The sequence below is a fragment of the Oncorhynchus gorbuscha genome, linkage group LG01 (assembly GCF_021184085.1).
Source record: "Oncorhynchus gorbuscha isolate QuinsamMale2020 ecotype Even-year linkage group LG01, OgorEven_v1.0, whole genome shotgun sequence".
Lineage (NCBI taxonomy): Eukaryota > Metazoa > Chordata > Actinopteri > Salmoniformes > Salmonidae > Oncorhynchus > Oncorhynchus gorbuscha.
Genome location: NC_060173.1, coordinates 71,375,609 through 71,403,312, shown reverse-complemented (window position 1 = coordinate 71,403,312; position 27,704 = coordinate 71,375,609). Strand labels below are relative to the sequence as shown.

General features: G+C 40.1%; 1 protein-coding gene across 6 annotated transcripts; it reads right to left on the bottom strand.

Annotated features, from left to right (window-relative positions):
- Positions 1-78: 78 nt before the first annotated feature.
- scel (sciellin) lies at positions 79-27,335 on the bottom strand. 6 transcript variants are annotated; one of them, XM_046359345.1, is made up of 24 exons: positions 27,181-27,335; positions 21,511-21,578; positions 19,898-20,006; positions 19,596-19,658; positions 19,207-19,284; positions 14,600-14,635; positions 14,270-14,317; positions 14,143-14,175; positions 13,973-14,020; positions 13,683-13,757; positions 13,533-13,604; positions 8,963-9,031; positions 8,708-8,773; positions 8,550-8,597; positions 8,285-8,353; positions 5,717-5,767; positions 5,546-5,596; positions 5,227-5,286; positions 3,406-3,462; positions 1,998-2,054; positions 1,787-1,858; positions 1,012-1,144; positions 632-734; positions 79-444 (listed from the first exon to the last, which is right to left on the bottom strand). In XM_046359345.1, the coding sequence occupies exons 2-24, from the start codon at positions 21,551-21,553 to the stop codon at positions 428-430; spliced, it is 1,458 nt and encodes a 485-aa protein (XP_046215301.1). In that variant the 5' UTR covers positions 21,554-21,578; positions 27,181-27,335; the 3' UTR covers positions 79-427. The 6 variants fall into 6 exon arrangements, with proteins under 6 accessions (XP_046215301.1, XP_046215310.1, XP_046215321.1 ...); XM_046359354.1 differs by having other exon boundaries at positions 1,012-1,129; XM_046359365.1 differs by having other exon boundaries at positions 1,012-1,120.
- Between the last annotated feature and the right edge of the window lie 369 nt (positions 27,336-27,704).

Here is a 27,704-nt window from a genome sequence, read left to right as displayed (position 1 = left end):
GATTGCGTTACGCTTTGTACTGAGCGGTATGTTTACTCAAAATGCATACAAATACCGTACTTTAAAGAAAACAAACTGTTTTGTGTAACTTCTGTCAAAATTTTAATAAAGAATGCTTAATAGTTTTGTATTGCACACACAACCAACCCCCGGCCCTAATTATTGCACCATGATTACATATCCCATATAGTATATTCATGCATGAAAACATTTAACTGTCAAGGGTTATGTAAAAGATTAATATCCTCTCCATTTTATAAACACAATAATTCATACCCAATTCTGAAAAATATGCTGTCTTTCAACCTCTATACATTTCCGTGGCTATATAAGGAAGACCCATGTCACCAAAATGTAATTCAAAACTTCAATCTATTTAAACGGCCATAGAATAAAGACCCCATCTTCATCCACGAGAACCTGAGGTTCAACGATGCCATTTTTCTGTAAAATAAAATATGTGTTACCTCACAGTGACCCAACATAGGTTTGGAGATGTTATGCCCCCAAAATTAAGCAAATCAATTGAAAGCAAGTAAATTTTGACCCATCGTATGTGAAATATTGACACAGTGTATACAGTAAATCATCAGTATGAGCTCTAGTTGTGCGTGTTCCTAAATGTGCTTACCTCTGGTTACTTCGAAGCAGCGCTCACAGTGGACAGTGCGTCTGTAGACCCACATACTGTCCCCTGCCTTGAGATGGCCCAGGTCACTGCTACACACCTCACACTGAGAACACAGAGACACACAATGTCAGATACTCTCATTAGGCGAAGAAGAAGATCATGATGCATGTATTGATTGTTACATCTCAAGGCAGACATAGAGTCCGATAATCTCAATGAGAAGATGGTTGGATGGATGTAATCCAATCAATCAATTATTGGATGTAGTGGTGCAAATGTAACATATTTATATCACAATATTGCAGATCTGATAAGAAGACAGAGGCCTCTGTACACACACTCAGGCATGGATACTAGAATATAGTATTTCAATAGTTTACCTTAAAGCAGGTAGTGTGGCAGTTGATCTTCATATCCTCCAGCACCATCTTGGGGTCGGAACTCATGGGCTTACGGCAGTAAGAGCACAGGTCTCTCTCCAAAACAGTCCTAGAGGGACTTATCATCACATGGCTGTATGAGAGAGCATGCATGGACCTCATGTAAGGCCAGACTGCATCAGCTAGGGGAGTTATTTTAACAAAAGCATCAGCAGCTTTTTATTTGTGGCTAGATAACTATGTCATATGTTGTAACTATGTTATTGGTCTGTTACAACTGTTATATGTAATAACCATAAAATACATGTTTTTGTTTGTACATGTGATGTCTTAATCATGTGCACAGTCAGAGGAAAACATGGATATAAATAGCACAGTTTGAAAGCATGATGATCATGACATAGATGACGGGATTGTTGAAAGTTGGGACAATCATTGTGCTAATGAAATTAGCCCTGGAGCATTATATTGTGCTGTAAAAAATATATAGTATATATGTTTGAAAATGTGTATTACATATTTAAATAATATGATGTTAGAATTACATAATCAAGGCCTTTAAACACTTGTTGGACAATAAAAAAAATAAAAAAATGTAATGCTTTTTATGGTGTCTGACGGAGTTGACAATAATTTTATGAAAAAATAAATAATTAGGAGGTTGTTCCTTTATATGGTGTAATCGCTAATACTTTGGTTTATCAACAAAAAAAGTAGAGCTTGTCCTGTCTTTCAGGAATCCCATATGAGATGATATGCATTCCTGCAATCTCACCTTTCAGGAGTAGAATACACTGTCTTGGTGGGTTTTGACATGAGAGAATCGAACAGATCGTCCTCAGCCCGGCTGAAGAAGAGAATGCAATCGTTCAAATACAGTTTGTTACATGTATTCTTCAAAAGGGATGTCGGTGGTGGCCTAGAGGTGGTCTAGTTAATTTGCATGCAAATCACTGCCAGGTAGGAGCCGATTAATACTACCGTACCTGCTGTCCTTGTAAGTAGTAGACGTGGTGTAGACAACGGGGCTGGTGACACTGACACTGGTGTAGTAACATAATATATATTGTCATATAGGTGCACATAAGAAAAATCACAACCATTTACATTTGTCATTCAGCAGACGCTCTTATCCAGAGCGACATACAGTTAGTGCATTCATCTTAAGATCGCTAAGTGGGATAACCACATATCAGTCATAGTAAATGTTTTCTCAATAAAGTAACTATCAGAAAAGTCAAGATAGTAAGGCGGGGAAAAAGTCAAGTGCGAGAGGTCACAAAAGCCTTTTTTGGGTGAGGGGGGTTGGGGTGAGAAGAAGGTGCACTGGGATTATTTAAAATACTCTGAAGAAGTTTTCGAAAGATAGGCAGGTACTCTGCTATCCTAGCTTGAGGGGGAAAGCTGGTTCCACCATTGGGCTGCCAGGACAGAGAAGAGCTTGGACTGGGCAAAGCGGGAGCTGCCCTCCCATCTGGGTGGGAGGGCCAAGAGACTAGAGACCAGATGGAGTGCTCGGGTTGGGGTGTAGGGTTTGAGCATAGCCTGAAGATAGGGAGGGGCAGTTCCTCTTGCTGCTCCGTAGACAAGTACTACGGGTCTTGAGGTGGATGCGAGTTTCGACTGGAAGCCAGTGGAGTGTGAAGAAGAGCAGGGTGACATGGGAGAACTTGGGAAGGTTGAACACCAGGTGGGCTGCAGCGTTCTGTATGAATTTCAGGGGTTTGATGTGGAGTCCAGCGGAGTCCAGCCAACATCCAGTTGAAGTAGTCCAGATGAGAGATGCCTGGACAATTGCCTGGATTAGGACCGGCGCCACTTCCTGTGTGACGAGGAGGGATGATAGGTCCTCTGGGAGGTTTAGTTTCCCCAAATATTCACTCAGCTGTCCGCAGACCTTTTCTGTAAGCTCACAGTGAGTCACTCAGCTACAGAGCCGGAGGGGAGGGCCGACTAGGCTGGGAGGAAGACAGAGGGAGTCATAGGATACGGAATAGGAGAAACGTGAGGTTGAAGAGGCAGAATCAGGAGACAGGAGGGAGAAGGATTTAGCAGAAGGGAGAGATGGTAAAATAGAAAAGGAGAGAGTAGTGGTAGAGAGAGAGCGAAGATTGCAACAGCGCATGAGCATCTGGGTAGGGGCTGAGTGGCTAGGGATGGAGGAAAGGGAGACAGAAAAGGGAAAAAAATAGTGATCATAGACCTGGAGGGTAGTGAGAGTGAGGGTAGTGAGAGTAGTGGTCGAACAGACTCTCGTAAAGATGAGGTCAAGCGTACTGCCTGCTTTGTGAGTGGCATTGGCTTTGAAACTATGTTTAGTGATAAAGATAAATACAATCCCAGGCATGATGCAGTTAATCATTTCATCAGATTAATTTAAAGGGCATTACGCACCTGTTGTCTGGCTTGCTGGAGTAGCTTCTACGGATGTTTGTTGAGGTGTAGTCCTCACTGTGTGTGAGGAAATAGGGTGGGATTGTAGGTTATTTTCAAAGTCTTGTGAGGATTTATGGGCTGTGAAACCCGTCTCTAATAGGTTGTTCTCGAGATGATTGCATTGCAGTCTGCGATAGCAGACTTACTGATTTCCAGTACTTCATCACCTTTCATCCTAAAAAACGAATCATTATTATCTGTACATCAGTCAGTCTGACACCACCTACTGGACGTAGACGTCACTTCAGATTTTAATATTGATTGTAATTTGGTTGAGTTGTCAACTGTGGTGAATTCAACAGAACATTTCACCATGTCATTAGATTTAGGTTAAAAGTGGAGGAAAACTAAATGCCCTTATGCTGATGAGTTTTCTAAAATCCATTGAGTGTTCCTCGTGGATTCAATGTCATATAGATTTTTGGGGGTTGAAATGGGATGGAAATAGTGTTGATTGAACCCATTTTTACTAGAGGTCGACCGATTATGATTTTTCAACGCCGATACAGATACCGATTATTGGAGGACCATAAAAGCCGATGCCGATTAATCGGACAATTTTTATTTTATTTTATTTGTAATAATTACAATTACAACAATACTGAATGAACACTTATTTGAACTTAATATAATACATCAATAAAATCAATTTAGCCTCAAGTAAATAATGAAACATGTTCAATTTGGTTTAAATAATGTAAAAACAAAGTGTTGGAGAAGAAAGTAAAAGTGCAATATGTTCCATGTAAAATATGTGCCATGTAAGAAAGCTAACGTTTCAGTTCCTTGCTCAGAACATGAGCACATATGAAAGCTGGTGGTTCCTTTTAACATGAGTTTTCAATATTCCCAGGTAAGAAGTTTTTGGTTGTAGTTATTATAGGAATTGGAGGACTATTTCCCTCTATACCATTTGTATTTCATTAACCTTTGCCTATTGGATGTTCTTATAGGCACTTTAGTATTGCCAGTGTATAGCTTCCGTCCCTCTCCTCGCTACTCCCTGGGCTCGAACCAGGAACACATAGACAATTAGCGCGTGCTAACTAGCTAGCCATTTCACTTTGGTTACACCAGCCTCATCTCGGGAGTTGACGCACAACAAAGAGCTGCTGGCAAAACGCACGAAAGTGCTGTTTACGCGCCTGTTTCTGCCTACCACCGCTCAGTCAGATACTTGTATGCTCAGTCAGATTATATGCAACGCAGGACACGCTAGATAATATCTAGTAATATCATCAACCATGTGTAGTTAACTAGTGATTATGATTGATTGTTTTTTATAAGATAAGTTTAATGCTAGCTAGCAACTTACCTTGGCTTACTGCATTCGCATAACAGGCAGCCTCCTTGTGGAGTGCAACGAGAAAGAGGCAGATCGTTATTGCGTTGGACTAGTTAAGGTTCCAAGATTGGCTCCCCCGAGCTGACAAGGTGAAAATCTGTCGTTCTGCCCCTGAACAAGGCAGTTTACCCACTGTTCCTAGTCTGTCATTGAAAATAAGAATGTGTTCTTAACTGACTTGCCTAGTTAAATAAAGATTTTAAAATATATATTTTTAAAAATCGTCAAATCGGTGCCCAAAAATCCCGATTTCCGATTGTTATGAAAACTTGAAATCGGCCCTAATTAATCAGTCCAATTAATCGGTCGACCTCCAGTTTTTACCCAGTGGGCATTTACCCACATCACAAATTTGATGCTCTCGGACGTGCCCATATATTAGTCAGGGGCCATTGTACAGAGCATTTTGTAGTACACTATTCTACAACCAATACCTTGGCTTGGAGCTGATTGTGTAGGAAGAGGACCTGGTAGAGGAGACATCGTCACTCTTACTGTAGGAGCAGTTTGGAATGGGAGACAGAGAACGCGATATTAAGGAAGATGGCTGTGTTATTGTGAAATCTGACTGAAATGACAACAGAAATGTTATAATTTGATGTCAACTATCGGTCCAATATGCAATCCCTAGAAAGCTATAGTTAAGTTGCATGAAGGACAGTAACTGTTGATCATATAAGTTGTAAATACAACATTGTTGAAGAAGAATATATCATTAACTACTGGTTCTTGTTTAGAGGTTATTATGTTTACCTGGTGATGGTCCTAGTTGTAGAGGTCGGAGATTTCACAGTTTTGACATCCCTAAATGGAAACAAAGATGGGATACATTTTGGCTACTTACCTCACACACAGATAATGAACCGTTACTGATATTGAGAAGTATTTTGCTGAAATAGATTTGATTAAATCAGTAAAACTTACCCTTTGGGGCTGTCCACAGTGACAAATTCTTTATTGGTGATGGTTGTAGTACTGTAAGTATAAACAATGGAAATTATATGTTCAGTTTGAGTTGATCTACAAATATCACATGATGAAACCAATTTCTATAATCAGAAATGTTATATACTGTGGACCACTTGGGACTACCCTGCTGTGTTCCCCTCGACAAATTTAAAAAAGGAAACGATCATATTGGATTGGAGTACAATACCTTAACCCACTTGATAAATCCAGGGCCAAAGCAAAACTTTAAGGGTATTTGTCAAAAAGCCCCAGTCTACCCTATCACATGTCTTCTCTGCATCCAGGTGAAAGGCTGAGTACTCTTTTTGACATGAGGTGAAGCACATTTCTAAGATTGTCTGTGGAGCTTCTACTTTTTACAAACCTGATCTGTGTGAATAATATGAGGCAAAACCTTTTCCAGCCTGGCTAGTACTTTTGAAAGCAAAAAACTCCCTGGGTCAGTGGGGTCTCTATCCTTCTTGAGAATGAATGAAATTAGTGCCTTATTAACAGCATCAGGTAGCTGCTCCAGTTCCAGAGCTTCTGCCGTGTTAATATAGGAGCTAATACGTCAATGTTCCTCTTGTAATATTCAACCGGCAAGCCGTCTAATCCTGGTGACGTTCCAGACTTCATTCATATGATGGCTGTTCTTATCTCAGATTCTAATATAGGAGCATCCAAATGTTTTATTTGTTCTGGGGACACCCCTGGAAACTCTATCTTTGAAAAAAAAGGAATTCAATTTAGCTGGGTCTAAGTTACAGTCAGACATACAAAGAGTTGAATAAAAGTCACAAAACACATTGTTATTATACAGTATTTTGTACCAGTCAGTACCTCCCCACTTCCATGTTTGATAGCTGGTATTAGAAAACTGGCATATTTTTGTTTCAATTGTCTAACCAATAATTTACCTGCTTTTTCACCACTTTCATAAAAGTTTGTCCTCAGCCGAAACATTGCATATTCAGCCTTTTTGTTATAGATCTCATGTAATTGAATCGTCAGATGACAGACTTTTCAATAGTGACTCAATATTTTTATTGGATAACTATTTTTCCCCAACTCTTTAATTTGAGACGAGTATTTCAACTCTATCTTCCCTTTTCTTTCTACTGGTATGTGCTATTATTTTGCCCGTAAACATAAGCTTCAGAATTCCCCAACACCGTAATCTATTTGTCAGTGGAAATAATGTTTTTTTTGAAAACAAAACCACTTGAGATCGTCGTGGGAAATATTAAATGTTTCATCTTGGAATAAGGACGTATTCATCCTCCATCTAATGCTTTTCTTAGCCATATCAGCCTCAACTACTATAGATAATTCCACTGTTGCGTGGTCAGTCAAAGCAATAACCCCTATTTTACAATCTATCACATCTTTAGTCGTACTCTTGGAAGTTAGGAAGTAATCTATCCTGGAATGAGATTTATGGTTATGTGAATGAAATGTATATTCCTTCTCCCTAGGATTTACACATCACCACATATATCTACCAGATCAAGATCCCTCATTAATAGGTGTATTGCTGCTCTGTTCCTTGGTACAGTTTTACAATAAGCAGTTTCATCAAGGATACCATCTTGAACCTGGGTAAAGTCTCCCGCCACTATTTATTTTTCCCATGGCCTTATGGAAAAACCCAGGATCCTTCTTGTTTGGTGCATAAATATCATTACACATATGAACCTTATTACCATTTACCAGTGCTTCAACACACATCCTTCCTTTCTCATCCTTATGTTGCTTTAACATGACAAAACTCAAATTAAGGCGCCTGTCTCAGTTAGCTTGTGTCTTGCACGCTTCTGTGGAGATCCTCATACAGTTTGCTGTTGTTCTCGCTTTCTTAATCAGTCGTCCTCCAGCGTTGATATCCAACCCTCTGCCTCATCTAGCCTCTGTAAATACACCTAATACATCTTCTTGCATATCCATCTGAGATTGCATGACCTGAGGAACATTCGATTCGAGAATGGTGCTGACTCTACCCATTTCTTCCATGGCCTTCTGTTGGGATGATTGCAAGGCCGACAACGAGCTGGGTTCTATGTTCTGCCTGTTCAAGGTCATGCTAGCCGAAGTGCTAGCAACAAAGCTATCCCTTTTAGACGCTGCGCTAGCGATTGTGCTACGTGTACGTGCTGAAGCTGAATTCAACACAGACATTACATTTACATTTACATTTAAGTCACAGACATTGTTGAAATACTTTGATAAAACAAATAAAAATAACTTTCCCCTCAAAAACAATGATACTAAATTGACTATTTGATCGAACTTTGATGAAATTGGGAGGGTTTTATCGGGAGGCTCCTTTCAGACAGCCACCTTGCTTCGCAGCATCACATGTCTCAATGTTGAATAATATAGATTATTCTAGCTTGTACTGAATTAAATGCATTATATTACACAGGTAGTGTAGAAGTTTATTGGATTCAACAGACTTCTTAGTGAACCTTTCAAGTTCAATACAGAGTGCAGTATCCTGCAGTATCTGGAATAACATGAACACCTCCCTAAGGGAGACCTTACCTGTCAGGGGAGGAGTAGCGAGAATTCATGGTTGTCGGCAGGAGAGTATCAAAGAGGTCATCCTCGGTCCTGTGAAGATTATAATTATACTGTAATCAGATACATTATTCAATTATGTTCAATGTCAACACCCTTATATCAATTTGAACACCGAAGTCATTCTCGTTAGCTAAATGGATTTTTGCACAAAACATATTTGACAGAAGGGACAATATGAAAATAATGGACCAATCCAAGGCCTTCAATTGAAGGTCAGTATGCTTACTTTGAGGAAGTCCCCTTTGGGATAGTGGGGGGTTTCTTGCTGACATCTCTGAATGAAAAATCATGTGTTTTTAGGAAAATATAGCATTTCATTACGGTTTTGCAAAAGTCATTCACATTGTGTGTTTGTGTTTAGTGCATATCGCTGCTCAAACTCACCCGGAAGTGCTTTCCTTTTTAGTGGTTTTCAGTGTCACCGTGTCTGTTTTGGAGACACTTGTCGTGCTTGAGAAACATGGAAGAAATGGATCAATATGTTGACCAATATTCATCAACATTCCTACACTAGTTCATTGGTGAATGTGGACACGACCAAATCAAGTATGAGAAAGTTTTTTAATCGCCTTCTAAAATCTTAAAAATAATGTGAATGTTTATCTATTGATGGAAAAAATGGTTAAACAAAGATCTTACCTGTCTGGGATCAAGTATTCAGTTTTGACGGATGTTGGTATCAGACTACTGACTAACTGATCCTCAGTCCTGCCAAGACAACAGTAACTCATTTATTATTAACCAGATTCTGCATGGATTGAATTGATTATATTGTTTGGTGATTATACAGACATACAGTATAGCACATGTTACACATCCTATGTCATTGTGTCACTTGTCAAGCCTGATTTTACATGTTGGGGTTGGTCACTTTGACTTCTCGCTCACTTTTGGCTTTGAAGGCGGTGTTCCATGTATGGAATATGTTACTGTTACCGCTACCGTTACCTGTTACCATTGCAGTTACATTACTATTCCTGTTGCATTGTTACTGTTACTGTTAAATAGATTTACTGGGGGGTTTGAATTTGGCCTTCACTACCATAATGCATTGAATAACAAATTCATAAATGGCTAAAACATCTTAAGGTCTACGGTTTTGGAGTGTCTTTCCTATATCTAGGAGATATAAGAAAGCTCTGGAAATATATATATATATATATACAATTGGTCCAGCGTCGTCCGGGTTTGGACCGGGTAGGCCGTCATTGTAAATAAAAATTTGATCTTAACTGACTTGCCATGTCAAATAAAGGTTAATTGACTGATGAGTTTCAGAAGAAAGGTCTTTGTTTCTGGCCATCTTGAGCCTGTAATTGAACCCACAAATGCTGATGCTCCACATACTCAACTAGTCTAAAGAAGACCAGTTTTATTGCTTCTTTAATCAGGACAAAAGTTTTCAGCTGTGTTAACATAACTGCAAAAGGGGATTCTAATGATCACTTATCCTTTTAAAATGATCAACTTGGATTAGCTGACACAACGTGCCATTGGAACACAGGAGTGATGATTGCTGATAATGGGCCTCTGTACGCCTATGAAGAAATTCCATAAAAAAATCTGTAATTTCCAGCTACAATAGTCATTTACAACATTAACAATGTCCACACTGTATTTCTGATCAATTTGATGTGTAAAAAATGCACTTTTTATTTTTATTTTTTAAAGGACATTTCTAAGTGACCCCAAACTTTTGAACGGTAGTGTATATATATACCGTGATTTCCGGACTATAAGCCGCTACTTTTTTCCCACACTTTGAACCTCGTGGCTTATACAATGACGCGGCTAATTTATGGATTTTTCCCGCTTTCACAAGATTCATGCCGCCAAAAAACTGAGCACCGTCACATAATGTGACGTAAATCGAGCGCGCTCAAACTTCCCATCATTCTGATTACGGTAGTGATTTTGTCACCCTCATCATGGCAAAGACACAGAGAAATGCATATGATGCAGCTTTCAAGTTGAAGGCGATCGATCTGGCTGTTGGAAAAGGAAATAGAGCTGCTGCACGGGAGCTTGGCCTTAATGAGTCGATGACAAGACGTTGGAAACAGCAGTGTGAGGAACTGACTCAGTGCAAAAAGACAACAAAAGCTTTCAGAGGGAAGAAAAGCAGATGGCCCGAACTAGAAAATGAGCTTGAAGACTGGGTCAACACACAGAGAGCAGACGGCCGAGGTGTTTCTACTGTGCAGATCCGACTGAAAGCCAAAACAATCGTCACCGCAATGAAGTTTGAGGATTTTAGAGGTGGAACAACCTAGGTGTCCACGATTTATGAGACTTAAAGGCCTGTCCATCAGGGTACGGTCGAGTCTGTGTCAGCAGCCCCCCCCGACTACGAGGAAAAAGTTTCAAACTTCTGCAAATTCACTGATGCAAAGATAGCGGAGAATTCCATCGGCCAGCACGACATCATAAATATGGATGAGGTTCCTCTGACGTTTGACCTGCCTCTCACTTGGACTGTCAACAGGAAAGGCGAATCATCCATCACGCTGAAAACAACAGGGCATGAAAAAACACACTTCACCTGGGTTCTGAGCTGCACGGCATCGGGAGAAAAGCTTCCACCGATGTTGATTTTTAAACGCATGACGATGCCAAAAGAAACATTCCCGAGAGGAATTGTTGTGAAAGTCAACAAGAAAGGATGGATGACAGAAGGCCTAATGCATGAATGGCATACGGAGTGTTACGGCAAGCGACCGGGAGGATTCTTTCACAAGAACAAGGCATTGCTCGTGTTGGACAGCATGAGGGCCCATATAACAGATTATGTGAAAGAAGCCATCAAGAGGACAAACTCAATTTCAGCTGTGATTCCTGGGGGCACAACAATGTATTTGCAGCCACTCGCCATCAGTGTAAATCGTGCATTTAAGGTTGCACTCTGTGTTCAGTGGGAGGCTTGGATGACAAGTGGGGAGAAATCCTTCACTAAAACGGGTCGCATGCGAAGAGCAACTTATGGTCAAGTCTGCCCGTGGGTCCTGACAGTGTGGAGCATTGTCAAAAAATCCACTATCATCAACAGGTTTCGAAAGGCTGAACTGCTGCGTGTTGAAGAGGGCAGCATGAGCTCAGCAGGGAATTTGCCTCCGGTTGAAAGTGACGAGAGCGACAATGAAAATGATCCAACATCGGATGAAGCAATTCTGAGGCTATTCAACTCCGACACCGAAGGAGATGACTTCAGTGGTTTCAATGCACAGGAGGAGGAAGATGACTTTCTTGGTAGACTACTGTTTACTGCTATTTTTTAAATTTTTGTCACAAGCCGTGTTTCGTTAAAGCCTATTTCTTTTTGTTACAAGCCGTGTTTCGTTTAAAAGCCTATTTATTTTTGTTACAAGCCGTGTTTCGTTTAAAGGCTGTGTAAAGTTATTTTTTTCAATGTACCTGTAGGCACCTGCGGCTTATAGACATGTGCGGCTTATTTATGTACAAAATATATATATTTTTTAATTCAGTGGCTGCGGCTTATATTCAGGTGCGCTTAATAGTCCAGAAATTTGGTATATGATTTTGTTTTACACATATTTGACTAATTTTTTGGGGTTAGGCATAAAACTACCTGCATTACATTTTTTTACTGGTACTGATTACCTTCAGACGTTTCGTGTTCGTGAGAATCTCCCCTTTCCACAGTGGGGTCCCAGTAGTTTGTAACCCAAATGGTTCGGACGCTACAAAAAGAAGTTGGCACATCGACGCTACAGACGTTTCATGAGAAGACACATTTTCATGGTCTGACAAACACTGCTGTAGCTTGGCCACCTTCCACCTCACATGCGGAAGGCCACCATAGATGGATGTGGTAGATTGAGACACAGTCCATGCAAAAAACAGATACAGTATATCTAGATTAAATTGACGGATTTTGATGGGGAATTTCTTATTATGTTACTTAGATGTTACTTAGGCGTAAAAGCAACACAGCTCATCACCCTGAACACAACATCCCCACTGTCAAACATGGTGGTGGCAGCATCATGGTTTGGGCCTGCTTTTCTTCAACAGGGACAGGGAAGATGGTTAAAATTAATGGGAAGATGGATGGAGCCAAATACAGGACCATTCTGGAAGAAAACCTGATGGAGTCTGCAAAAGACCTGAGACTGGGATGGAGATTTGTCTTCCAACAAGACAATGATCCAAAACATAAAGCAAAATCTACAATGGAATGGTTCAAAAATAAACATATCCAGGTGTTAGAATGGCCAAGTCAAAGTCCAGACCTGAATCCAATCGAGAATCTGTGGAAAGAACTGAAAACTGCTGTTCACAAATGCTCTCCATCCAACCTCACTGAGCTGGAGCTGTTTTGCAAGGAGGAATGGGAAAAAATTTCAGTCTCTCGATGTGCAAAACTGATTGAGACATACCCCAAGCGACTTACAGCTGTAATCGCAGCAAAAGGTGGCGCTACAAAGTATTAACTTAAGGGGGCTGAATAATTTTGCACGCCCAATTTTTCAGTTTTTGATTTGTTAAATTTTTTTGAAATATCCAATAAATGTCGTTCCACTTCATGATTGTGTCCCACTTGTTGTTGATTCTTCACAAAAAAATACAGTTTTATATCTTTATGTTTGAAGCCTGAAATGTGGCAAAAGGTCGCAAAGTTCAAGGGGGCCGAATACTTTCGCAAGGCACTGTATATGTCTCTGTGTGGGAAGCTGCAGCAGGAACATGATTGTATGATCAATGGACCTGTCTGGGTCCTCTGCCAGCACAGGTAAACATATTCTCCCTGCAATTCCTCACAGGCCTATCACAAGCTTATCATATATAGCATCATGGTTATTTATAGTACAGGCCATAGATGTTTTAATATGGTGTTGTATTAAGATTATATATATATAAGATTACTTAAATTGTCAATTGTACACAAGGTCAAACCAAATTTTGACTTGTCCCAACCCCTCCGAAAGACACTGACACATATACAGGTTGAAAAGGTTGGAGTAGAGGGCTGCCACACTGGGTACCCGTGGAGCAGTAGTTGTGGGGGTTTAAGTGCCTTGCTCAAGGGCACAAAATAGCATATAGGATTTTGATACAGCAAGCATTTGCCGGCTCACTTCCAGATAGATTTATCCGATCCGGATTCAAACTGGCAACCCTCCCGTTCCTTGCTCGCCTCTCTAACCACTAGACTATCTGCCACCCCTATTTTCAAAGGGTGCGGTTTTACCCTTTTCTGGAGCTGAAGACCCGGTCGGTGAAGCTCTCAGTGTTGGTGGTGGGCGATTTCACAACTGGGGATCTGTAAACAGGAGAATGTTTATGTACATCCTTTGATGGGGAATAGTAAAGATAAACCAGGTGTGTGTAAATGCCATACCTGCTCACACGCTGGCTTGTGGAGATGGTAGTCTCAGTAGTTGTTCCACCTTTGGTGGTGGTAGTTGTTGTGGTGCTGAAGGAATGAATTCAACAGAATATCAAAACAATAAAATGTTACTGTGTCACCTTTGATAGCAATAGGTTTATAAAGGTGGTGAATAAACTTGGCCACGGCTCCCTTGCATAATAGATGACTAGCTTGCCCCCCCCCCCGAACTCCAAAAAAAAGGAAAAATTGAAACAGAATAAAAGCACTCACATTTTTTAAGTGTAAAACTAATGATCTACCTTGTTTTCTTAGGTTCCTCTGTGACTGTTGTTTTAGAGACAGTGGTTCTGTAATGACATTACATTAGTAGAGGCTGAATATGAGACATTTCATGGACAATACATTTTATTACACAAACTATTCAGTGCACAAGCACAACTGGAATTCATTATCATATAGGGTCACCTACGTCTTGAGAGAATCTGACTTCGCTGGTGAGGTACTGTAACAAACAAAAGACAGCATTTGGAGATAATCTCTTTCACAACAGCTTAATATCCACTTACAAAACAATTCTGTTCATTTTCGAACATTACCTTTTTGTGTAGGATGTGCTAGTACGTCCATAAGTTGAAGGCAGGGTGCTACATCAAAAGGGGAAATTCCATTTTATTAACAATAATATAACTGCTAACTGAGTGGACAAAATGTGGGCATGGGTGTCATAATTGTGTAATTTTCTGGTTGGAATCTGTTTTTCTGGTTAAAGTGATGTCAGCTAACCAGATTATAACCAGGTAAAGACATATTTTTCGAGTTTACAACCTGACCATTGCATATTTTCATGCAATTTCTGTATACTGGGAACATATTACTGCAACAAGTAAAGGTGTGAGTTCTGTAAAGGAGGAGAAAAGCCTACTGACCTGCCCTTGTTCAATTCATCCTGACTCCCACCAAATCTGCAATCAGATTACTTTTAGAGTGCATGTCATCAGTCAGTGTAAGTATTTACCCCCCTTGGATTTTTTTGGGCATTACAAAGTGGGATTTAAATGGATTTATTTGTGATTTCTATAAATAATGATATAAATGTTTACAAATGAATACAAAATGTATAGCTAAAATGTCTTGGTTATGTAAGTATTCACCCCCCATGTTATGGCAAGCCTAAATAAGTTTAGGAGTCAAAATGTGCTTAACAAATCATATAATAAGTTGCATGGACTCACTCTGTATAATAATAAAGGGGTTAACATGAGTTTTGAATGACTACCTCATCTCTGTACCCCACACATACAATTATCTGTAAGGTCCCTCGGTCGAGCAGTGTATTTAAAGCACAGATTCAACCTCAAAGACCAGGGAGCTTTTCCAATGCCTCACAAAGAAGGGCACCGATAAAATAAAATAAATATTAAAAAGCAGAGACTGAATATCACTTTGAGCATGGTATTAGTTAGGCTTTAGATGGTGTACCAATACAGCCTGTCAATACAGAGATACAGGCGTTCCTCCTAACTGATTTGATGCAGAGGAAGGAAACTGCTCAGGAATTCCACCATAAGGCCAATGGTGATTTTAAAATAGTTACAGACTTTAATGGCTGTGATAGGAGAAAACTGAGTGTGGATCAACAACATCGTAGTTACTCCACAATACCAACCTAAAGGACTAAGTGAAAAGAAGGAAGCCAACAGAATAAAAAATATTCCAAAACATGCATCGTGTTTGCAACAACGCACTAAAGTAATTCTCCAAGACATCACTGAGTACCCCTCCCCATATTTTCAAGCATGTTTATGGCTGCATCATTTTTTAAATGTTTTATTATATATTTTTTTACTTTTTACTTTTTGGATTATGTAGGTATTTTTAGGTATTACTGCACTGTTAGAGCTAGAAACACAACCATTTTGCTACCCCTGTGATAGCATCTGCAAATCTACAGTTCAAGACGGAAGTTTACATACACTTATGTTGAAGTCTTTAAAACTCGTTTTTCGACCACTCCAAAAATGTATTGTTAATTAACAAACTATAGTTTTGGCAAGTCGGTTACGACATCTACTTTGTGCATGACACAAGTCATTTTTCCAACAATTGTTTACAGACAGATTATTTCACTTATAATTCACTGCATCACAATTCCAGTGGGTCAGAAGTTTACATACACTAAGTTGACTGGGCCTTTAAACAGCTTGGAAAATTCCAGAAAATGATGTCATGACTTTAGAAGCTTCTAATAGGCTAATTGACATAATTTGAGTCAATTGGAATTGTACCTGTGGATGGATTTCAAGGCCTACCTTCAAACTCAGTGCCTCTATGCATGACATCATGGGAAAATCAAAAGAAATCAGCTAAAACCTCTGGTTCATCCTTGGGAGCAATTTTCAAATGCCTGAAGGTACTACGTTCACCTGTACAAGCAATAGTATGGAAGAATAAACACCATGGGTCCACGCAGCCGTCATACCGCTCAGGAAGGAGATGCGTTCTGTCTCCTAGAGATTAATGTACTTGGGTGCGAAAGGTGCAAATCAATCCCAGAACAACAGCAAGCAGCAACCCTTGTGAAGATGCTGGAGGAAACAGGTACAAAAATATCTATATCCCCAGTAAAACAAGTCCTATATCGACAAAACCTGAAAGGCCACTCAGCAAGGAAGAATCCACTGCTCCAAAACCGCCATAAAAAAGCCAGACTACGGTTTGCAACTGCACATGGGGACAAAGATCGTACTTTTTGGAGAAATGAGGAAACAAAAATAGAACTGTTTGGCCATCATGACCATTGTTATGTTTGGAGGAAAAAGGGGGAGGCTTGTAAGCCGAAGGACACCAGCCCAACCATGAAGCACGGTGGTGGCAGTATCATGTTGTGGGGGTGCTTTGCTGCAGGAGGGACTGGTGCACTTCACAAAATAGATGGCATCATGAGGTAGGAAAATTATGTGGATATATTGAAGCAACATCTCAAGACATCAGTCAGGAAGTTAAAGCTTGGTCGCAAATGGGTCTTCCAAATGGACAATGACCCCAAGCATACTTCCAAAGTTGTGACAAAATGGCTTAAGGACAGTAAAATCAAGGTATTGGTGTGGCGATCACAAAGCCCTGACCTCAATCCAATAGAACATTTGTGGGCAGAACTGAAAAAGAGTGTGCGAGCAAGGAGGCCAAGAAACCTGACTCTGTGACACCACCTCTGTCAGGAGGAATGAGCCATAATTCACCCAACTTATTGTGGGAAGCTTGTGGAAAGCTACCTGAAATGTTTGACCCAAGTTAAACAATTTAAAGGCAATGCTTCCAAATACTAATTGAGTGTATGTAAAGTTCTGACCCACTGGGAATGTGATCAAAGAAATAAAAGCTGAAATAAATAATTCTCTCCACTATTATTCTGACATTTCACATTCTTAAAATAAAGTGGTGATCCTAACTGACCTAAGACAGGGAATTTTTATTTGAACTAAATGTTAGGAATTGTGAAAAAACTCAGTTTAAATGTATTTGGCTAAGGAGTATGTAAACTTCCAACTTCAACTGTATGCACAAGACCATGTTTTGGGAATGCTTTCATCGGCAAGAACTGGAGAGTTTGTCCAGGATAAAAAAATCAACCGAATGGAGCTAAACACAGGCAAACTCCTAGAGGAAACCTAGTTCAGTCTGCTTTCTACCAGATGCTGTGAGACAAATGAACCTTTTTGCAGGACAAGAATCTAAAACACAAGGCCAAATCTAAACTCATCAAAAAAAGAAACATCCCTTTTAAATGAACATGCACCTGTGGAACGGCCGTTAAGACACTAACAGCATACAGACGGTAGGCAATTAAGGTCACAGTTATGAAAACGTAGGATACTAAAGAGGCCTTTCTACTGACTCTGAAAAACACCAAAAGAAAGATTCCCAGGGTCCCTGCTCATCTGCGTGAACGTGCCTTAGGCATGCTGCAAGGAGGCATGAGGACCGCAGAAGTGGCCAGGGCAATACATTGCAATGTCCGTACTGTGACATGCCTAAGACAGCGCTACAGGGAGACAGGACTGACAGCTGATCATCCTCGCAGTGGCAGACCATGTGTAACAACACCTGCACAGGATCGGTACATCCGAACATCACACCTGCGGGACATGTACAGGATGGCAACAACAACTGCCCGAGGTACACCAGGAACGCACAATCCCTCCATCAGTGCTCAGACTGTCAGCAATAGGGTGAGAGAGGCTGGACTGAGGGCTTGTAGGCCTGTTGTAAGGCAGGCCCTCACCAGACATCACAGGCAACAACGTCATCTATGGGCACAAACCCACCGTCGCTGAACCAGACAGGACTGGCAAAAAGTTATCTTCACTGACCTAGAATGTATGCACACATGACTGTAAGTCGCTTTGGATAAAAGCGTCTGCTAAATGGCATATATTATTTATATTATTACTGACAGGTCGCGGTTTTGTCTCTGGAGTGGGATCGATTTGGAGGTGGAGGGTCCGTCATGGTCTGGGGCGGTGTGTCACAGCATCATCGGACTGAGCTTGTTGTCATTGTAGGCAATCTCCAAGCTGTGCGTTACAAGGAAGACATCCTCCTCTCTCATGTGATACCCTTCCTGCAGGCTCATCCTGGCATGACCCTCCAGCATGACAATGCCACCAGCCATACTGCTCGTTCTGTGCGTGACTTCCTGCAAGACAGGAATGTCAGTGTTTTGCCATGGCCAGCGAAGAGCCCGGATCTCAATCACCTGAGCACGCCTGGGACCTGTTGGATTGGAGGGTGAGAGCTAGGGCCATTCCTCCCAGAAATGTCCGGGAACTTGCAGGGGCCTTGATGGAAGAGTGGGGTAACATCTCACAGCAAGAACTTGCAAATCTGATGCAGTCCATGAGGAGGATACGCACTACAGGACTTAATGCAGCTGGTGGCCACACCAGCTACTGACTGTTACTTTTGAGTTTGACACCCCCCCCCCTCCATTTTGTTCAGAACATTTCATTTTTTGCTGAGTTTATATTGCAGATCCTTACCAAGAAGACAGTGAATTTTCCAGAGTGGCCTCACAAATTTGATTTAAATCTGTGTAAAAATATATGGCAAAACTTGAAAATGGCTGTTTTTAACAATGATCAACAACCAACTTGACAGGGCATAAATAACTTTTAAAAGAATAATGGCCAAATATTGTACAATGCAAGCTTACCCAAAAAGACTCACAGCCATAATCGCTGCTGGGGTATTGACTCAGGGGGGTGAATACTTACTAATCAATATATATATTAGTGTTTTATTTTTCATGAATACATATTTTTTAGCAATTTTCTCCCACTTTGACATTACAGAGTATTTTGTGTAGATCATTGACAAAAACATATAATTAAATCTATTTTAATCTCACTTTGTAACCAAATAAAATATGAATAAATCCAAGGGGAGTGAATATTTATGATATGCACTGTAGGTATAAGACACATATTGGTTTCTGAGGAGGATGACAGTGTGTGTTGTACAGTGATATTGATACCTCTTTTTTAGTGCCTCTACGGAGGACAATGTCTTGGTGGTTGTCGTTTGAGGGGATTTTGAATCTGCAGGCTCAGCACTGTGAATGAATACGTTTGTTAAAACCATAGGTCAAAGAGAGCTACTATGATTATATTGAACCTTGGATAACAACACTCATGATGTAGTAAGTAGACCACAATCTTTCAGTAATGATCAGATGTTTTCATTTCATTATCTCGAAGGAGGCTGCTGTTTTTTCAGTAAGTATTCATGAAAGATCCATGAAAACGTGTATTATTAGAGTGCTTCGGGTTTTCATGGATCTATATACAAGTTGAAGCCAAGATGAGGAGATATATGAGGGAAGGGACTTCGGGAGATACAGTATCAGGAAATAAGTATCTTTACCTGTCAAGAGCCTCATTGGACCGGTATTTGTTCAGAACCACTCTGCCAAAGTTTGGATCCTGGCTAAATGAGAGAAAAGGAGAGGACATGTTGAGAGGCAGTTTCTTGTTATTTGAGCAACCACTACTAATATTGTTTTTTTATTTAACAGTAATGACACAGCAGCCATGTTTAGTCACAGCCTAAACTTCTACCACACCCTACAGTAAATGTTCCATTCAGATGATCGGTGGAGGTGTGTGTGTGTGTGGTTTGTATGTTTGTTCGTGTGGTGTGTTTGTTGTGTGATGCCAGTGTCTCACTCCACTGCTTCGTCCTGATCTGCGTTGCTCCTGATCCAACTTCTGTCCTTTAGCAGAGAAGTCTTCTTCTTGGGGTCCTCAATCGCCTGGCTGGGACTGCTGCTCTTAGCTACAACCACCACAACACCACACACCGACACAAAACACTGACAAACTGACCTATACATTGATCTTATATAAAATATTGCAATTGACTGAACAAAAGCCGTACTGCATAATAATGACATCATTATCACAATTGAAAGTGCATAACTACTACTGTTGTCCTATTAGTACATCTAACTCAGGGACGGTCTTTGTCATTCACCTGATCCAGACATTCTGGTTACTCAACACCGGTTACAATGCTGACCCCTTTGTGAGGTTATGACACTGTGAAACCGCACCCTCTGTCAAAATCCACCAAGGAGTTAGGTACTCTTACCCGCCCCTAATATTTAACTAGTGCCATTGCTGTTCAGTCGTCACACAACGGCCATTCTGCTTTTGCTCCATTAACAAAGCTTAGGGGTGGATTGGGACACAAAACATGGCTGAATGAATGGACAAATGGAGGAGTGAACACTGGGTGTATAAGAACAGTATAAGAACAGTAAAAACAGACAGGAATGTGCTGTTAGGAATGTGAAATTCCAGCTGTGTGGCACGGATAATGCTCATATGCTGTGTTATTCTGTATACAGTGCCTAGCAAAAGTCTACAGCTTGCACAGTTTTCACATTTTGCTTCTTTAAAATTCAATCTAGAAAGTTATTACATTGGGATTTTTTTCCACAGCCTACTCCACAGTTATAGAAATGTTCTGCAATTAATACAAAATTTAAAACAAAGAAGTCTTGATTGCAAAAGTCTCCAAACCACTTGTGGCATACCTAAATAAGTTCAGGTAAAAATATGTTCATGGAAAATCCCACAAATTGTTGAATGAGGTCCATCCGTTTGCAAAATAAATGGTTCTCATTATTTAAGACTAACTTCCCCTGTCTATGTAAAGTGTAAAGTCCCTCAGTTGGATAGTGCATTTTAAACAATGATTTAACCTCGGAGCCACCAATGATCTTTAGAAGCATGTCTGGGATGCATTTCTCAGACAGGCATAGATCAGGGGAGGTTACGAAATAATTCCAAGTCACCGAATATCCCTTTGAGTATTTGTCAAGTATGGTAATTCATCTGTGGATGGTGTATCATATCACCCAGACACTGCAAAGATATGGCCATCCTTCCTAAGTGAGCTGTGAGGGAGAATGGAAACTGCTCAGAGATATCACTATGATGCTTATAGGTCCAATGCAGATGTTTTTATCTCAATTTCAAATTATTTCTGGGTAACAATTAAGTACCTTATTGTGATTGTTTTAAATTAATATGGTCAAAAAGAAACAAAAATAGCTTCTTAGCAATGAGTAATGAGCCATTTCACAACCAAGAATTTTGCTATATATAAATATATATATATATCTTTTTTTTACTTAAAAAAATGTGAAGTAGGTCGTGTACATCAGTAGTGGGAAAATTTTGATTTAATCCTTTTCATATTAAAATTGAAGGCAGCAAAATGTGAAAACTGTGCAAGGGGTGTGTAGACTTTCACTAGGCACATAGTTACTTACCGGTACTGGTAGAATAAGACCTCTTGGAGTAGGAATAAGACATGTTGATATTGTCACGTTTGTTGAATCTGGAAAAAAGGGAAATATTCTAAATTCAGTAACCATCATTCATCCACAGGGTGGTGCTATTGGTCACAATACTGTTACTGTATGACAATAAGGAGCTGTGTTCAAGAACAAGCCACTCTACTGGGGTAATATATACATTCAGAGAAACTATAGCATTGAGGTGACCAGGACATGTCACCTGTCATCTTATGTAACAACTGTGTTGTTATAGAGAAATATATCCAACTCCTACACACAATCCTAAGTCTTTAGGGTTATATTTTTTTAATGTATTTTCCATCCTAAATCAACTATTATGACAGCGGACTTGCTTTAAAAAATGTTTACCATCTTGATGACATTGTCCCACAAGTAGGGGGGGCAGGGTGTTCCAGGTACAGAAACGATCAAAGAAATGCATACAAAGATTAACCAAAACCATTAGCCTAGCCCTCAGTCCCCATCCTCCCTTCCCACCCGGAAACCATGTTTCCCATGTTGATAGATTGAGAGATTCAAGGGGCTATCATCGATAAGTAACATAATAGATGCAAAGCATTGAATATTTAAATTCATGCACTTCAAAATGAATTTTGTAACTATGCCCCAGAAGCATTCAACTGCAGGGCACTCCCACATCATATGACAGAATGTGCCTACCTGATTTAGGGGACACAGTGAACAGTTGGGAATTGGGGCCAATTTCATTGTAAAACCATTTCCTTGTTAAATAGTCTGTGAACAAACTTAAAATATATAAATTGGTGATTCGGATTACGGGATGCCAAGGTCATATTTTTCCATGTTCTGTTCCAGTTTTAAAAGGATTGTTTAGATTCAATTAGATCTGTAGACCATACTTTTTTTAATGGCTAACTTTCCAAAAGGTGTTTATATATTATAGAGATCAGTCCTTTCAGGAGCCATCATTTGATGGTTCGGTAGTTTATTTATTCACTTTTAACCAATTGAGACCAGGGTCTCATTTTCACTGGTGCCCTGAGGACATATAATTGAAAAATAAACTACACGATTACAAGATAGAATAACAAGATACAATAACAAGTACATTACATTAAAACATCACAAACATCACAGGCATCATAAATAAAAAACTATTCAAGTCATCAATCAAAACAATTCACACCTCGGTGAACTGATTTATCATCAGGGTTTTAAAACTGCCCTAATGGCAACAGGGAATTCAAATGTAATTCATTTTGTAAGTGATTCCAAAAACGTGGAATGTTAAAACTAAAAGCAGATTTACCCAGTGTGGTGGAGGACCAGAAACCTTTAGATACAGGATACAGTGACGGCGTATTAAGCTATCACCTGTGATAAAGCCAAGGATGTTATGGTACATGGCATCCAAAGGTTTAAGAGTAGTGGCTGTTTCATTCCAATAAATGGTGTCCCCGTAGACAAGAACTGGCCGGATGTCACGCCCTGACCTTAGAGAGCCTTTTTATTTCTCTATTTGGTTAGGTCAGGGTGTGAGTTGGGTGGGCATTCTAGTTTTTCTATTTCTTTGTTGGCTGGGTATGGTTCCCAATCAGAGGCAGATGTCTATCGTTGTCTCTGATTGGGGATCATACTTAGGCAGCCCTTTTTCCTTGTTTTTGAATAGTTGCTGTCTAGCCCTGCAGAACTTTACGGTCGGTTTTGTATTTTGTTGTTTGTCGTAGTTCAGTATTAAAAATCATGAATACTTTCCACGCTGCGCTTTGGTCTTTTGGTCTCACTAATCTAATGACGGACGTAACACAGGAAAGTTGCCTGTACAATCTGCCTCCTACTGGTCAGGGAGAGGCATTATCTATTTCTACATAGCCTAGTCAGCCTTAGGGGCAATAGCGTACAAAACAGTGTCTTCTGCATATAGATTAATGTAACAGATTTTTGCAGATAGACCAATATTATTTATATAAATAGTAAAGAGGACAGGTCCCAAAATCGACCCCCATGGGACACCTTTAGTAATATCAAGGTAATTTGACTTGACACCATCAGAAAGCACACACTGTGTCCAATCTGACAAATAGTTCCCAAACCACTTGCAAGATGCCTGGTCGAGGCCCATTTCAGACAATCTTTGAATGACCAGGTGATGGTCAACAGTATCAAAGGCCTTGGATCGGTCTATAAATATGGCATCACAGTGATTCCTATGATCTAAGCAATTTTATATAACATTTAAGACAAGCATAGCAGCTGAAACGGTTCTATGTCCAGGTCTAAAACAGACTGGTAACAATATCATTTCAAGTTTAAAAAGTTTGCCAGTGATTCTAATATTTTTGCAAGGCAAGATAGTGTAGAAACTGGATGGTAGTTATCTAGGTCAGAAGGATCCCCACCTTAGTAAAGGGAGAGGACATGCTCCGCCTTCCAGATCTTAGGGACCCGGAAGCAATGTTTAAATAAAAATGTGCGTCCAAGGTTCTCCAATGAGGGGGGAAGAAAGCTGCTGTAGAAAGGGATCAAGCAAATCAGCTACCAAGATCAGGGTCATTTTGTCACATTTCAGATCATTGAGGATTTTCATAAACGGGTTGCAAATGGGATGCAAATGCCACTCCAATTCAAGAATGACCCAGAGACAATGGACATTTTTCATTTTGCTGTAACATGACGCAGCCCAACGACGCAACACCCACACACGACAGACCAAACTATCTGTCTGTACTGTAGTATGTCGACATAGGCAGAATTTACTCTTCAGGTAACAACCCTTGTCCACATTATGTTGTTGTACCAATAGTGCCATTTGTCAGTGCTCTCTAATCCCTGACTCACCAGTTAAGCCCGCAAACCTGTCTGTCTTGCTCTGTCCCCAAAGAGTGAGACACAGACACACCCTCAACGACACACCTTTCCTATACACACCTTTGAAAGTAGAACACAGAGCTGCACATCAGTAACATTCTTCAGACCATTCAAGATAAGGCCTATACTCTCTCCCACTAACACCCACATTATTCGGTGCGAGCACAACCTTGACAAAACATTAGCAAGCCTTTCATTAGCAGGCCTGAGTATCTGAGCTGGGAAGTACAGTATCTGCCCAGAGCCATATAATTCTCTATATATGGCTCTGTATCTGCCTACAGAGCAGGAATATAAATAAATACAAACTACTTTTAATCTTTTTTTAACCACTAGTTATTGAATAGTGATTGATGGATTGGTTATTGTAACTCATACAGCTAATGTCAATCTAGAGGTGGCACTGAGATCCAGAGTAGATCATGTTGTGTTACTAATTTTTAATACATAATCAGTTTGATTCCTAGCAAAGGACTCCAGCTGTGCTTCATAACTTTAGACAGAAAAAGCATCCTGCTTGTGCTGTGTTGCCAACTCATATGGTGATTGTCATGCCTGGCAAGACAGTATCACAGACAGATCAGGGACCAGGTCAGTACATTTACCATTCCCAGTTTTAAACAACAAGGATAGGAAAACCAACATCTTAGTGTGACTACTGATAATACACTCAGATCAGATCTCCAGGTGGGTGAGAATGCTTTCACGCTTCTGAAAACACAAACATTCTAACCGTAAGGATGCCCTGATGATGTGATTATGACTGAATGCCAAAATGGCCTTCATGTCTGTCCCAATAACCAGATGGAATTCAGTTCATTCTAACAATATGCTGTTCAGAGAATTAAAAAACGGATAATAATTCTCCTGTTTCAGATTCAATGGTTGCTTTATCAACTAATTGATCAATACTGTGTAGCTTGTTGGTCAGTAAACGACTAGGACGATTATCGTGAAATTACTGGATGAGTCGTCATTAGCAGGCCTGAGTGGCAAATTGTGCTCTCTGTCTTATCAATAAATTAAGTTCTGTCTTGACTTTGGAAAGAGAAGTAGCAATCTTTCAAATAGTAGTAGCCAACTCTTTCTGTTGTCGGGTGTTGTGAGCTGCCATGTTCCACAGGTGAATTGTGAATGGACAGATTATGCTAGCTGTTGAAGCGAAATAGAGCTGCTAGTTGTTCCTTGTAATAACTTAATATAGTGTTATATGTTGATAACTATTTTAAAATAGGTCTGCTAATTCATTGTTATTTTGCAAAAGAAAGCCATGAGCAAGCCACATGTTTCAATGCATGCCACCGGAAACATAAACCAAGATCAAGGTCATTTTTTCAGAATTTTGCTAACTGAGGAGTTTCATAAATGGATGCAAATGCCACTCCAATTCAAGAATGACCCAGAGACAATGGACATTTTTCATTTTGCTGTAACATGACGCAGCCCAACGACACAACACCCACACACGACAGACCAAACTATCTGTCTGTACTGTAGTATGTCGACATAGGCAGAATTTGCTCTTCAGGTAACAACCCTTGTCCACATTATGTTGTTGTACCAACAGTGCCAACTGCCAGTGCTCTCTAATCCCTGACTCACCAGTTAAGCCCGCAAACCTGTCTGTCTTGCTCTGTCCCCAAAGAGTGAGACACAGACACACCCTCAACGACACACCTTTCCTATACACACCTTTGAAAGTAGAACACAGAGCTGCACATAAGCAACATTCTTGGACCATTCATGATAAGAACTATACTCTCTCCTACTAACACCCACATTATTCGGTGCGAGCACAACCTTGACAAAACATTAGCAAGCCTTTCATTAGCAGGCCTGAGTATCTGAGCTGGGAAGTACAGTATCTGCCCAGAGCCATATAATTCTCTATATATGGCTCTGTATCTGCCTATAGAGCAGGAATATATATAAATAAAAACTACTTTTCATCTTTTTTTAACCACTAGTTATTGAATAGTGATTGATGGATTGGTTATTGTAACTCATACAGCTAATGTCAATCTAGAGGTGGCACTGAGATCCAGAGTAGATCATGTTGTGTTACTCATTTCTAATGCATTTTCAGTTTGATTCCTAGCAAAGGACTCCAGCTGTGCTTCATAACTTTAGACAGAAAAAGTATCCTGCTTGTGCTGTGTTGCCAACTCATATGGTGATTGTCATGCCTGGCAAGACAGTATCACAGACAGATCTGGGACCAGGTCACAAAGAATGCTCTAACTCTGTCATATCCCTGTTGCCTCCCATTCTACATTTTACATGAGGCAAGAGCAGACTGCTGCTACGATTTGAGATTGATTAACAGCTCACATTATGAATATAACGTTTTTTTAAAGCTTTGCAATAAGGCATTATCTACAGATGATTTTAAGAAATTAGACTATATTTTCAAATTTCATGTCAATGTAAAAATATGTACATATCATTATTTATACTCAGTATATAAGATCCTATTCATGACAGAAATCTCATACCCCATTTAAATGCTCTGACAAATACATTCTCACAAGCCCATCATTTTGTGAACATATTCATTCAATACATTCAATTCTTACTCATTCAATACGACATACTTTTGTCTCATAGCACATTATCTTAATTAACACAACAGCCTATGTTACAACGAACAACATACATTCAAATCCTCTCTGATATGAGAAATACGAACAACGAAACATACGTTTGTCTTTACATACCTCTAGCCTTCTTATGATACTAAATCAAAAACACTAACTTTGCGTATATGATTTGGCAGAGAGACAGGCTACATACCCCTGGAAGCTGAAAGCTGGTCCACTCACGCAACAGATATTCAAAAGTTTTACTAGCGCCTAGGTACTCTTACAAGTCTATCAGTCACTAGTTTAGTCACTTGTTATTACGCCTTTCTTTATTCTCTATCCATGTTTTTAACCTCCAGGGAGGGGACACCAAACTGGCCAATGGCACCCGAGGGTGTGGCCTCAGAGACATCTCTCTTTCTCTCTCTCTCTTTCTTTCGTCATCTTCGCACTCCACTGATTCCTGTATGTATTGTTTGGGGTTTCACAGAGAATGGAATCAGCTAGGTGGAGTAGAGTAGGAGGGACACCAGCTTTTGCTTCAACAGGAATGTATGAGAAGCATAGCCCTACAGTGGATGTGCGTGTCTATGGGCCATTTTTCATGTTTTATATCATACAAGATATTTGAACACCTGTCATCAACTAAATTAACTATCTTGTGAGGCAAGAAATACAGATACCAGATATTTTCTGCGTTAGTAGTGGCACTAGCATCAATTCTTTGTAGGATAA

What these genes read in the sequence shown, in the direction of transcription:
- scel (XM_046359345.1), bottom strand. Translation starts at nt 21,553, where the DNA reads ATGTCTTATTCCTACTCCAAGAGGTCTTATTCTACCAGTACCG. An exon ending in GTAGAGGCACTAAAAAAGAG is followed by an intron (nt 14,636 to 19,206) that starts GTATCAATATCA and finishes ATCTGATTGCAG; the next exon opens with ATTTGGTGGGAGTCAGGATG. An exon ending in ACAATCAGCTCCAAGCCAAG is followed by an intron (nt 3,463 to 5,226) that starts GTATTGGTTGTA and finishes CCTCACACACAG; the next exon opens with TGAGGACTACACCTCAACAA.